This window comes from Lasioglossum baleicum, chromosome 16 (genome assembly GCF_051020765.1).
Source record: "Lasioglossum baleicum chromosome 16, iyLasBale1, whole genome shotgun sequence".
Taxonomy (NCBI): Eukaryota; Metazoa; Arthropoda; class Insecta; order Hymenoptera; family Halictidae; genus Lasioglossum; species Lasioglossum baleicum.
Genome location: NC_134944.1, coordinates 1,425,675 through 1,438,162, shown reverse-complemented (window position 1 = coordinate 1,438,162; position 12,488 = coordinate 1,425,675). Strand labels below are relative to the sequence as shown.

The 12,488-nt window shown below is 38.5% G+C and overlaps 1 protein-coding gene across 9 annotated transcripts in view; it reads right to left on the bottom strand.

Moving 5' to 3' along the window:
* LOC143217166 (neural-cadherin) overlaps positions 1-12,488 on the bottom strand; it is a 211,129-nt gene that overhangs the window by 132,236 nt on the left and 66,405 nt on the right. For all 9 annotated transcript variants that reach the window (XM_076441042.1, XM_076441033.1, XM_076441032.1 and 6 more), the window contains 3 exons: positions 4,547-4,736; positions 2,562-2,744; positions 910-1,099 (listed from right to left, as the gene is read on the bottom strand). In XM_076441042.1, coding sequence (XP_076297157.1) covers positions 910-1,099; positions 2,562-2,744; positions 4,547-4,736 — 563 coding nt within the window. The remainder of the gene's footprint in view (positions 1-909; positions 1,100-2,561; positions 2,745-4,546; positions 4,737-12,488) is intronic.

The following is a 12,488-nucleotide window of genomic DNA, read 5'->3' as shown; positions in this document are numbered from 1 at the left end:
TCTCGCATAGATTCCGAGATATCTGCACTGAAAGTTCACCAATTGTGAAAAAGAAATTTTTGCCTGATTTACCTAGCTAACTCTTTAGCACAATTAGTGAACTTTGAGCGCGGATATCTCGGAAATTATGCGAGATAGTGAAAAACTGAATTCAATCAATCTCGTGGCACATTTTGTCAGCTTTAATTTTGTATAGAATGGTCTTATCGCTAGGACACATAGTTTCCGAGATATGCGCGGAAAACCGAAAAAGGGGACCTTCTACGTGCATTTGAAGTTGAAATTGAAGTTGAATTTGAGAAATTGATGTTGAAACTGAAAAATTGAAGTTGAATTTGAGAAATTGATGTTGAAACTGAAAAATTGAAGTTGAGATTGAAAAATTGAAGTTGAATTTGAAAAATTGACGTTGGAATTGAAGTTGAAGCAAAAACACTAACTCGAACAAATAATAATACCAAAGTGAACTTTGAGCGCGGATATCTCGGAAACTATGCCAGATAGCGAAAAACTGAATCCAATCAATCTTGTGGTACATTTTGTCAGCTTTAATTTTGTATAGAATGGTCTTATCTCTAGGACACATAGTTTCTGAGATATAAGCGGAAAACCGAAAAAGGGGATCTTCTACGTGCCCGCCTGCACCCCACTCACCCTCCTAGGAGTGGGGACTTTTAATATGTTTAGGAGGATAGGGCCCAAAGCCCTGGATGAATGGTTATTTTCAGTGGGTGTGGGCGGAACCGAACACCTGTTCTCTCGTGTCCCACACTACCCCCATACGGGGGTATACATAAATGTATTTTCTTCCACTCATCTTTAAATTAAAAAAAAGCTGTGTAGACCCATTTAGGGGTCTGGGTAAGCTTAAATAAAGATAATAATAATAATAATTGATAAGTCACTTACCTGAATTGGGCTGTCCATTGCTGTTGGGTCGCGCCGAGGGTGCACCGTCTCTAGCTTCCACCTCCAAAGCGTACGCCCCCTGTTTCTCTCGATCGAACACCACTTTGGTAAAAATGTCGCCAGATTCCTGGTTGATCTCAAAATAATTCAACCCCTCGTTCCTGTCGCTATCCACCACGTAGTACGTCACCTAAGACACAAATCAATCCAACGAATATAATTTTTCTGATCTCTTCTACCACAAAAATCTTCGTTGTTTTCAGAGATACGTTAACCCTTTGCAATCGGAATTAACTAATTCCATTCTATTGATAATTTCTGTTTATTTCGTGGGTATGAAATTGATAGCACACCTCATACAATACTTAAATGTTCCGTAATTGGTAATGATGAATCGAGAATTGATCGAATAATGGTACAGTAATTTTTGTGGTGACTCTGAGTCACCACAAAGAGTGCTAAGGGTTAAATGTCTCGAGGACCAAATGTTACAGTCCTTGATTAAGTAATCGATTAATTTATACATATTAATTTTAGTGACTAAAGGCTTCGAGTTTTACGAACTGGTTCGGGCGGTAATAATAACAGCGAATAAATATATCTTCAAATGTCTTTGCATTGAATAATTGATGAATTTTTCCATATTAATTTTAATGATTAAAACGTTCGGCTTCGAGTTTTACGAAGTTGTTCGAGTGATAATAACAGCCAATAAATATATATATATACATATATTATATTCCCGCAAACAGCGATTAATATTCACCCACGATGCATTATTTCCAAAACGAGATTGCAGAACATTTTAAATTACACTAGAAGCACGGGTCGCGCGATTAAATTTAATTGTGGAATTTTGCAGTATAATGGGATTACGCGTCGCAAGAAACTTACACGATATTTCCATCGCAGCCGTGTTATTGACAAATACAATTTCGGAGAGCTGAAATTGACAAAGTTTTGGCCCGGTATAATTATATATCCAACTACCCAATCGCAACTATGATACTTATTAGGAGAAACTGTGTAATTACCACTCGTATTCAAATCGATTCCAATTAGGAATTTCAACACAAACTACAACTTTCCAAATGGATTAAACATTAAAACAATTAATCTAATGCTAATAAAATCTCGTTTTTCTCGAATATCATCGAAACTCTTCACCGCGTCGGAAAATATGTTAAACAAAATGTGTAGATCTGGACAGGCCGCGTCTTATATATTGTATCACTTTTTCTCGTAGAACGAACGGTTTTCGAGAAAATTCAGGAAAATGTCAGAGATACATCACTTTATATCACTTTAGATATTTTTCTCAATTTTCTCGAAAACCGTTTGTTCTACGAAAAAAAGTAATTCGACATAAAAGACGCGGCCTGTCCAGATGTACAGATTTTGTTTAACATACTTTTCGACAGGGTAAATAGTTTAGAAGATATTCGAGAAATACGATTCTATCTGCATTCAATTAATTATTTCAATGTTCAATCCATTTGGTCCGACGTTTTTCTCAATTTTCTCGAAAACCCTTTGTTCTACGAGAAAAAGTAATAGGACATAAAAGATGCAGCCTGTCCAGCTCTACAGGTTTTGTTTGACGTATTTTTCGACGCGGTAAATAGTTTAGGAGATATTTTATGAGCGCTTACCTTATTGTTCGGGTGAGTGCCATCCTTGTCGATGGCGTTCACTTGTGTCACTTTAGTGCCGATTACTTCGCCTTCGAGCACGGTTTCTTGCTCGCGTTCGGTGAACAACGGAATTTCGTCGTTAACGTCTTCCAGAATAATGTAGATGGTCGCTTCGGATGCAAGTTGCTGGGCGCCATTGTTCTACGAGAGACAATCGTGTTTATCAGTAGATTAAACTCTACTTTGTATCACTAATTACTAGACTGCGGATGTTTATGCATTTTGTTCCTTCCTCGACACCATTTAAATGACGCCATAAATATTTTTTGTGCCATTCAAAATAAAAGAGATATTTATCGTAGCCTACAAAAAGGTGGGTTTAATTTAAAACAGTAAAGAAGCATTAAGACGATATAAAATTGTTAAAGCAGAAATTTCATTGATTTCTGAGAAAGTTGAAAAATTCACTTTTGCCCACGTTTTAGCGATTCTGAATCACTTAAGCCAGTCAAATGAAAACCACATAGTAGAATCGAAGATATTAATTACGTACAAAACTGCAGTAAATCGCGTTAACGGGTTTTTGCTTTTGCGAAGCACCAGCAAAACGTAATATTAGACACAGCCATGAAATTTCACAGTGGACGCATCTCCCGGGGAAATTTTTGTCTGGATGCTCCTGGTTAAATAACCAACCTTCTTTAATCCCTTTAGAAACTGGGAAGGTAGCAACTTGAAAATCCGCTTACGAATCGTGGTATTATTTATATTCTAGACTGTATCTTATACTTTCGAGGCACTAAACACCACTGCGCCACGATGGTGCACAGTCTTTTAAGATTTCCGTATTAACGTCGCTTCTTAAGAAAAACGCATCCTTCTCTTCTAATTGCGAGTTTCAATTATTCATAATAAATTCCGGTCTACGAAAAAGTTCCTAGCGAAAGAGAACACGAAGTAACTCTTTTTTTTTAGTTCAAACTCTATACAGATCAAATTTTAATGTATTTTTAACGCGTTAATATTGGAAATACCACGATTTTCTTGAAATTGTGCAAGTTTAACAAATTCTTTCAAGGTTAAAAAGCGTTCGTACCACAATCTCCATAATTATCCCATATACTGCAAAGTTTCAGCTTTTATTTAAAAAAAATTTCATCGCTCTATCACATTTCTATCGAAAGTTCTTTGATTTTTATACAGATTTCGTCAGTTTGGCCCATAGTGCGGCGGCGCGGCGCAAAATTGAAAATTTTCCGAATGACAGATGTTGCTGATTATGATTTCATTGGGATATGATGTACTTGGAAATCAGTAGGTGTGGGAAGGGAAGGTACATTAATATGTGAAAGTATGTAGAAGAATTTACGGATTTTCGTAATTTCCAGTGTTGAAAATTTTCAATTTTGCCCCGCCTCCAAAAAGTTTGTATTGTATTTAAGTTCGTGTGTATTCACGTAAATTAAAGGGAAGTTATTTCATACTTTTTAGTGCGTTTTATTCGAAGTCGGTTTAATTTGTTTTTATAAAATTTTTTTCACAATTCCGACCAAATGCATTTGTTCAACATATTTATCACAGACGTCGTTTTTACTAAACTAGTTCTTCTAGCCTTACAGAGAAATTGAGACCGTTCTGTCCATTCATAAAAAAGTTATTCTGATTTGGATTGTGCGTGGTCCAATTTAAAATAGACTCGAGGCGAAGAGAATTCAGAAACACCAGTGTGCATATTACTTTCAGCTCGCTAAAATGATTACAAAAAGAAAGAGTAAACATTTTCCTTGGCCTGTGATTTTTGAAATCGCTGCAGGAGAGAAAAGTGTTTATTTTGCATAAACATTCGCCGTCCGGTGATCAATAACGTGCGTAGATGTATTCTCCGGAATTTCGTGTGCGGTTTGACAGAGACAGAGAGAGAGAGAAATAATATGGAACCATAGAGAACGAACGCTTTTCCTCGAATAAACCGCAAAATCCAGGCATTAAATAGGCGTACATACCTCGACTCGCACGGTTAAGTTGTACTCCTTTATGCTCTCATAATCCAGGGGATGGTTAACCTTGATGTCTGCCCACGTGACGGACTGCTCGCTGCGTTGCTGCAGGTAAAACGTGTGAAACTTGTTCGTCTGTGCCGTGGAGCCGGGCATTAGCCGGTAAAACACCGTCGGATTATTTTCGATCCCCGAGCTGTCGACACACACCAGAGTCACGTGTTACAAAATCCCATCCGGTCGTTGATCCAGGCTCCATCTGCGTGTGGAGTCGACTTAACGAACGGAAACGGGAAAACGGAAACAGAAACGAGAACGGAAATCTCCTAGGGTAGACGTTGTGTATGTATAAATCGGAAAATACATCTGTCTAGGAACAAATTTACCGACTAGAAGAGATATAACTAGATAATATGGAATTGTGATATATCAGTACACCGTCTCGGGAAACGAAACGTATCACCATGCGATTCGCCGACTACGTGTCGTCCATTTTGTATACTGCGCCCTTTCCTCTGTATCTTTTCTACTTTTTCTTTTCCCCTCGCTCGCGAAATACCTTCTAACGCTCGCCTAATGCTCAACTACACTTCCCGTCGACGGAGCCTGCCTTTTTTCTTTCGAAAATACAGTCGAGTTTCGATCTAAGTCGCTGGGGGGTGCGCGATCTTAGACGCTTAACGAACGGAAACGGAAACGAGAACGGAAATCTGCTAGGGTAGACACTGTGTATGTATAAATCGGAAAATACATCTGTCTAGGAACAAATTTACCGACTAGAAGAGATATAACTAGATAATATGGAATTGTGATATATCAGTACACCGTCTCGGGAAACGAAACGTATCACCATGCGATTCGCCGACTACATGTCGTCGATTTTGTATACTGCCCCCTTTCCTCTGTATCTTTTATACTTTTTCTTTTCCCCTCGCTCGCGAAATACCTTCTAACGATCGCCTAATGGTCATCTACACTTCCTCGACGTCGGAGCCTGCCTTTTTCCTTTGGAAAATACAGAGTTTCGATCTAAGTCGCTAGGGGGTGCGCGATCTTTGTCCCTTCGTTTACTCCTTCCAGTTTACATCTATTTTATTCGACCGAATCGAAGGATACTAATTCTCTTAAGAACCTAGGCGTACTATAAGCTCGAGAAGTGTTCGAATTTTTAATTAATTACTCGATTATTTACTAGTTTTATTACTTTCTTTTTTGTAAGCCGACCAATGGATTAAACGTTAAAATATTTATTGCTGATAATAATCGTTTTTCTCGAATATCTTCTAAACTATTCACCGTGTCGAAATGTATATTAAACGAAACCTGTAGATCTGGACAGGCTGCGTCTTTTATCTCCTATCACTTTTTCTCGTAGAACAAACGGTTTTCGAAAAATTTGAGAAAAAGTTGGACCAAATGGATTAAACATTGAAATAATGAATTTAGTGCTCATAAAATCGTTTTTCTCGAATATCTTCTAAACAATTCACCTCATCGAAAAGTATGTCGGACAAAACTTGTAGATCCGGATAAGCTTCGTCTTTTATGCCGTACGACTTTTTCTCGTAGAACAAACGGTTCCCGAGAGAATTGAGAAAACGTCGGACCAAATGAATGAAATATTGAAATAATTAATTGAATGCTCATAACACCGTTTTTCTCGAATATCTTCTAAACTATTCACTGTGTCGAAAAATATGTCAGACGATACCTGTCGATCTCAACCGGCTGCGTTTTTTCTGTCCGATCACTTTTTCTCGTAGAACGCATAGTTTTCAAAGAAATTGAACTACAAGCCCGAGAAGTGTTCAAGTCTACAAGTCTTGTCGCGTTAAGCTCGAGAGTGTCTCTGCGTGTCCCATTGTATTCTACATCCGAACAGAAGATTTAACACCCCATTGAGAATTTCCATTAGATTTAACAACCCATTTAGAATTTCCAAATTCGAAATATTTCAATCAAAATATTTTTAGAACTTTTTTAATAATTCCGAAAAGAGTTTGAAAATGCACGACGCGTAGTTTGAATTCCTGGGCCCAATAAATGAAATACATCGAAGAATATCGTGTGAAAGATTATATGACTAGACTCCGGATGTTTATGCAAAATAAAAAGTTTGTATAAATAAACAAAATAAAAATTGCAAGATACGGAGCCAAATATAAATTTATATTCTTCGTTAATAATTAAGATATAGGAGCTGAATATAAAAATTTATATTCTTCATTAATAATTAATATACAGGAGAGCTAAATATAAAAAATTTATGTTTTTCGTTAATAATCTTATAATGTGTGGTGGAATTAATATATTACCACTCTTAAAGTCTGAATATTTTCGCTGTTTTAAATTGCACCAGCTCGTTTTTGTTATAAATGCATAAAATCCGGAGTCTACTGCTAACGACATAAATTCTGTTGAAGCAGAGAATAATTCTAACAAATGACATCGATCCGCATATCCTCAGCGCTGCAACCTCTCTCTGTGTAAAGTCGGCGATTTTTCGGTGTAATCTTGCAGCGACCAGAGAAATCGGTCGAGGAGATTCATACACGAGGAACCCACGGTCAGCTTAGCGAAAGTAAATCCAGCTTTGCATTAATTTTTCGACGATTAATATACCATTTGATGTCGACTCCCGAACGAGAATGTTTGCAGCCTCGGAACGAGTCCAAGAGATATTAAACGTTTTCTCACTAAAGAAAATCCTAAAGGTCGAGAAGGAAAGGGAATTTCTATTCTCCTATTTCCCATTCGTCAACTGTCCGATTTGTTCTTTAAATATGTTTCATTAATTTGTATACAATTGTAGCGTACTACATTAGGGTGGCTCTACTTTATTCTTGACAAAAATGTTTTTAATGCTCATAAAATCGTTTTGTCTCGAATATCAACGAAACAATTTGCCGCGCCGAAATATATGTTAAACCAAATTTGTAGATCTGGACAGGCTGTGTTTTTTTATATTCTATCACTCTTTTTCATAAAACAAACGGTTTTTGAGAAAACGTCAGCAATGTAAATAATTGAATGAATTATTTCAATATTTCATTCATTTGGTCCGACGTTTTTCTCAATTTTCTCGAAAATTGTTTGTTTTACGAGCAAATTCGAGTGTTGAATCGAGGGAATTTTAAAGTTTAAAATTTGAGGAAATTTCAAGTTTTGAATTAAGGGAAATTTCAAGTTTTAATTGAGGAATATTTCAAGTTTAAATTGTAGGAAATTTCAAGTTTAAATTGAGAGAATCTTCAAATTTTTGAATCGAGGAAAATATCATGTTTAAATTGGGGAAAAGGTTTTGTGTAACATATTTTTCGGCGCGGTAAATTGGGGCTTGTCTTCCCGTTATCTGTTGGCGCTGAAACTCTACACAGATATTTGTTTTTTAATTATTTAGAACAACTCTATTGATATTGCCACAAAAGAAATTTAAAACTCCAGTTTAGAATTCCAATCTAATAGTGAGATACGTCCAAAAAGATTCTCAAATATTTACAAAATCCATGTAATCGCACTTTAGTCGGTAAACGATATTTTCTAATCAAATAATCCAAACAAATATTTTTCACGCAGGTAAATATCGGGAAACTAAACTGAAGAGTAATTTTAAGGTTTGCTAGAGAATCTTTTGAAGCAGAATAATTGTTTGGAGAGAAAACAAAGTTAGAGCGAACTACGGAGATTGAACTGGAAACAGAAAAATTTTACGTTTGAATCCTTGATTCCTGTTTAATATTGGATTTTAGGAAAAATTTCTCTCGTCAACTTTCCTACTGTACACATACGATATGTGCAGTATGTATGTACATATAATACATATGTAGTAACGAGTCGATGTTTCGCGTCACTATGTTTGCACAATGACTAAAATATACAAAAAATCCCGTGACAGAAAAAAAGATTGGCAAACACTCCGCGTTTCAATGATTCCAATTGTACACATTGGAGAGAGATCAGGAATTTTGGATTTACCGGCGATATAGCAAAGATGTAATTGTTATTGTTAGAACTAGACTGCGGATCTTTATGCAAAATAAGAAATTTCTACATCAATTACAAAAAACAGTTGCCACCTAGAAAATTTTTGTTCTCTAATTATTTTCTACAGTTGAAACTAACACACTGATGTCCTCAAATCTATTCAAATCCTTTTAAACAATCCCTTTAAATAATTCTTTTAACAAATTCATAAAATCCGCGGTCTAGCTATAATTTTGCTGATACGAGAGTCCACATCAAGTGTCGAATATACATCGTTTTGTAGAACTGACAAGAACTTACTTAAATTTTTCACAATTTCTATAGATTGAATAATTTCTGATGGAGGCATCTCTATAATTTCAATAATTAAAAAACAGAAAAACGTGAAAAAAACTGGTCGTTTGACCGGTTAGTGTTAACGTTTCCAGAATCGCGGAACACATTTACGATTTGACAAGATTTTCTCGCGGAACAAAGTCGCAAGATAAAACAGTAGAGAATTAAAATGAATCTCCATAGAATATCGGAAAGTTCGAATTGAATTTACAATTGGGAAACGTGCGAGAGACACTCTTGTAACTCTTGTAGAGTTACAGGTAGAAACACGTGTACTTATTGCTAATTAGCCTGCGGATCTTTACGCAGTTTGACGTATTCCAAAAATGTTCAAAGAATGCCAGAGTATAAAATTCCACACAAAATTGAACACGATTTTCATTTATCCCAGACGTGTACAACATTTTAAGTATGCCTGGTTTCTTGAAAATTGCCTGCGGAAATTCAAAATAGCACAAACATCCGCAGTCCACTGACACTATTAATACGAAAGGACAAATTCCGACGATTTTTTCCTAAACACGTCCGGTCGCGAATCGACCTCTCGAGCTGCTGCGTAAATATTGATCAATAGGTTTCAAACGAGAAACTGTTCCGCACTGTTTGCACGCTAAATCCTTTGAAGAGTATATTGCAATAGAGAGATTCGGTAAACAACGTCCCAACAGATAGCACTCGACCGAAAAGGAGATACAGAGAGTAGAAGAAGGACGATACGTTCGGTGTACATCGGATTAGTATCGGTTAGTGAGCGTGACCTTTCACCTCGTATCCCCACACACAATTTCTGCAACGTACACGTGTGATTTAATGTAATATTTACCCTCGATTGCACACTAAGAAAGCGAGAAAACGCTATCGAATAATTCCCATAACAACGGAACCAGATCGGATTAATTACGACAGAAACGAGCAACGTGAACCTGCTGCAACCCGCAATCTGTGCTTCAACTGTCCCTGAACCATGGTGCGTGGTGTTTGGTAGCCGTGTATGAGCGCGATCATCCTTAATTCATCTTAATAATCATCGTCTTGACTCGACGAATCAAACGAGACGGAAAATCTCCGTCGTTGTTTTCGTTTGTTGCACCGCTCGGATTCACTTACTCGCGACGGCCGAGTTTCGAAGGCTGCGCCCCCTCCACCAGGGTTTCCATCTGCTATGTAGTCCCGCCGGGCCCCTTACCCTTCCGCCCCTCTGCCAGCTGTGCTGCGGAGCCGGCCTTTGCTTCCCCCACTCTTTCCACTAACGCGTACCACGTGGAGCAAGCTAACGTGTGTTCCAAAAAGGAGTTATCCTGGGTTCGTCGACAACTCAATTGCCCGACACTGTTTTCATCAACGTTTGGACCGACAGTAACTTTCGTCGACGCTATGTTCTCATCTACACGGTCAAATCGTCGACAAATGTCTTCATCGACACGGTTTGGCCGACACTAACACGGTCAAATCGTCAATGAGAACAGTGTCGGTCGAATGAATTGTCGACCAACCCAGGGTAACCCTCCAAAAAGACCGTTTTTTTTTTTGCGTGACCCAAGCCAAGCCGTCCGTGGCGTCGCGTGGTTCAGAAGAACACCCGTTATTTCCCCTACCAGCTCCCACAGGCGGAAGAGTGGGGGAAGTAAAGGCGGGCTCCGCAGCACAGCTGGGTGAGGGGCCCGGTGGGACTTGCAGATAGCAACCCTGCTCTCGACCCAGCAGTTCGTCCTAGTTCGGAGCCCTCAGGCGCGTTCTATACTCATTAGATAAGAACATGAGTGGAGCTAGCTCGCATAATAAACCAGACGGGAGAAATGCGAAAAGCGAGGCCCCGCCTGGCCCTCCATCGAGCCAGAAGTTGAGGGAGGAAAGGGCGTAAGTCTTGGACGTGTGGTTTTCTAAGTGGGTACATATTGGGTTATTGGGGAAACCGAAGACCTGTTTTCCCCCAGGTCCCACACTACCCCCTCCGGGGGCCCTTAAACTAAAATGAAAGCGCGTTGCATACTAGCTAATCGTGGCGCCTAGGAGAACTATGGCCATGAGCCAAGAACAGGGGTGGACAGAGCCCGAGAAGCGAGACGGTCAAGAGAAATGCTGATAGTTGAGCCTTCAGTGCTCTTAAAGGGTGGGAATTACGTCTCGCTAATGCACGTTTGGGGCCCCTACGTAGTCACAATCGTTAGATGAAAGATCAATGTAGCGCGCATGGTCCCCAGGGTGGCCTAATTTTGGGTTTTCGAGGCGTAATTTGCATTAGTCGGTAGTATGACACCGCCCATCTGTATCCCCCCGAGTCCCACACTACCCCCCTGGGTTTTACGTATTTTTTCCGCACGTCTTCGAAGAAAGAAAGGATAACTACGGCTGCCACAAGGAGCGAGACGCGCGGCCGGGTCGAGGGGGCGTAGCCTTCGAAACTCGGCCGTCGCGAGTAAGTAAATCCGAGCGTTGATTTATTGCATGACGCAGAGCCGAAGAACTGGCGGCCCCCATGGTCCCTATGAAAGAAATACTTTCCCCCCCACCACGTTCGATTGGTAGCCAATGATATTTCCCGCCTCTGAAAATAAAATCAATGGTGGGGGTCGTGCAGTCACGGTGGGGAGCAAGTTCCCCATCTCCGGAAATTTAAAAGTTAGGACTGCTGCTCTGAAAGAGTGGGCAGCAAGTTCTCCGGCTCTGCCATAATGTATCTCTTGGAAAAAACACCGTTTTCAAGATTTCAACTTACTCTTTTGTTACCTGATCTTCGATTTACTAATCGTGTGACAACAGTTACACCGTCGAAGTCAGTTTTCTATAGCAACGCGACAAAACATTTATAGTATATAACACTAATGGAGCATTCACTTTTTACTTAACCTCTGAGACTTTTGGTCTGCTAATCAACCTTCCCAAGACGTTCTAGCTAACTGTTGAATGTCTATTTTATACCAGGGTGGCTCTTATTTACTCTTTTCAACAATTTTTCAGTTGTTCCAAATAATTGAAAGAAATCTGTGCGAAGTTTGGGCATGATCGAGTAATAAGAAAACATGTCCCAAATCGATTAAAGATTAAAATAATTAATTTAATACTTAAATATCATCTAAACTATTTACCCCGTCGAAAAGTATGTTAAACAAAACCTGTAGATCTGGACAGCCTACGACTATTATGTTGTATGACTTTTTATCGTAGAACGAACGGTTTTCGAAAAAATTGAGAAAAACGTCAGACCAAATGGATTATGAAATAATGAATTGAATACTCATAAAATCGTTTCTTCCGAATATCTTCGGAACTATTTACCGTGTCGAAAAGTATGTTAAACAAAACTTGTAGATCTGCACATTCTGCGTCTTTTATGTCCTATTACGTTTCTTCGTAGAATAAACGGTTTTCGAAAAAATTGAGAAAAACACCGGACCAAAATCCAAACATTTGTTCTGAAATTTGGAAATTGAAGTGTGGTTTCATTTTGTTTTATCATTCATTAATGAACGTTAAATTGCCATCAATTGAAACTTGATGATTCTCTGAACTCAGAACTTGACATTTCCCTCGATCAAAACTGAAAATTTTCCTCAATTTAATTTAGAGTTAATTTCCTGTAAAAATTAAGTCGAATCAAATTTTTTATAAGATTTCCTCTTAATTTTCA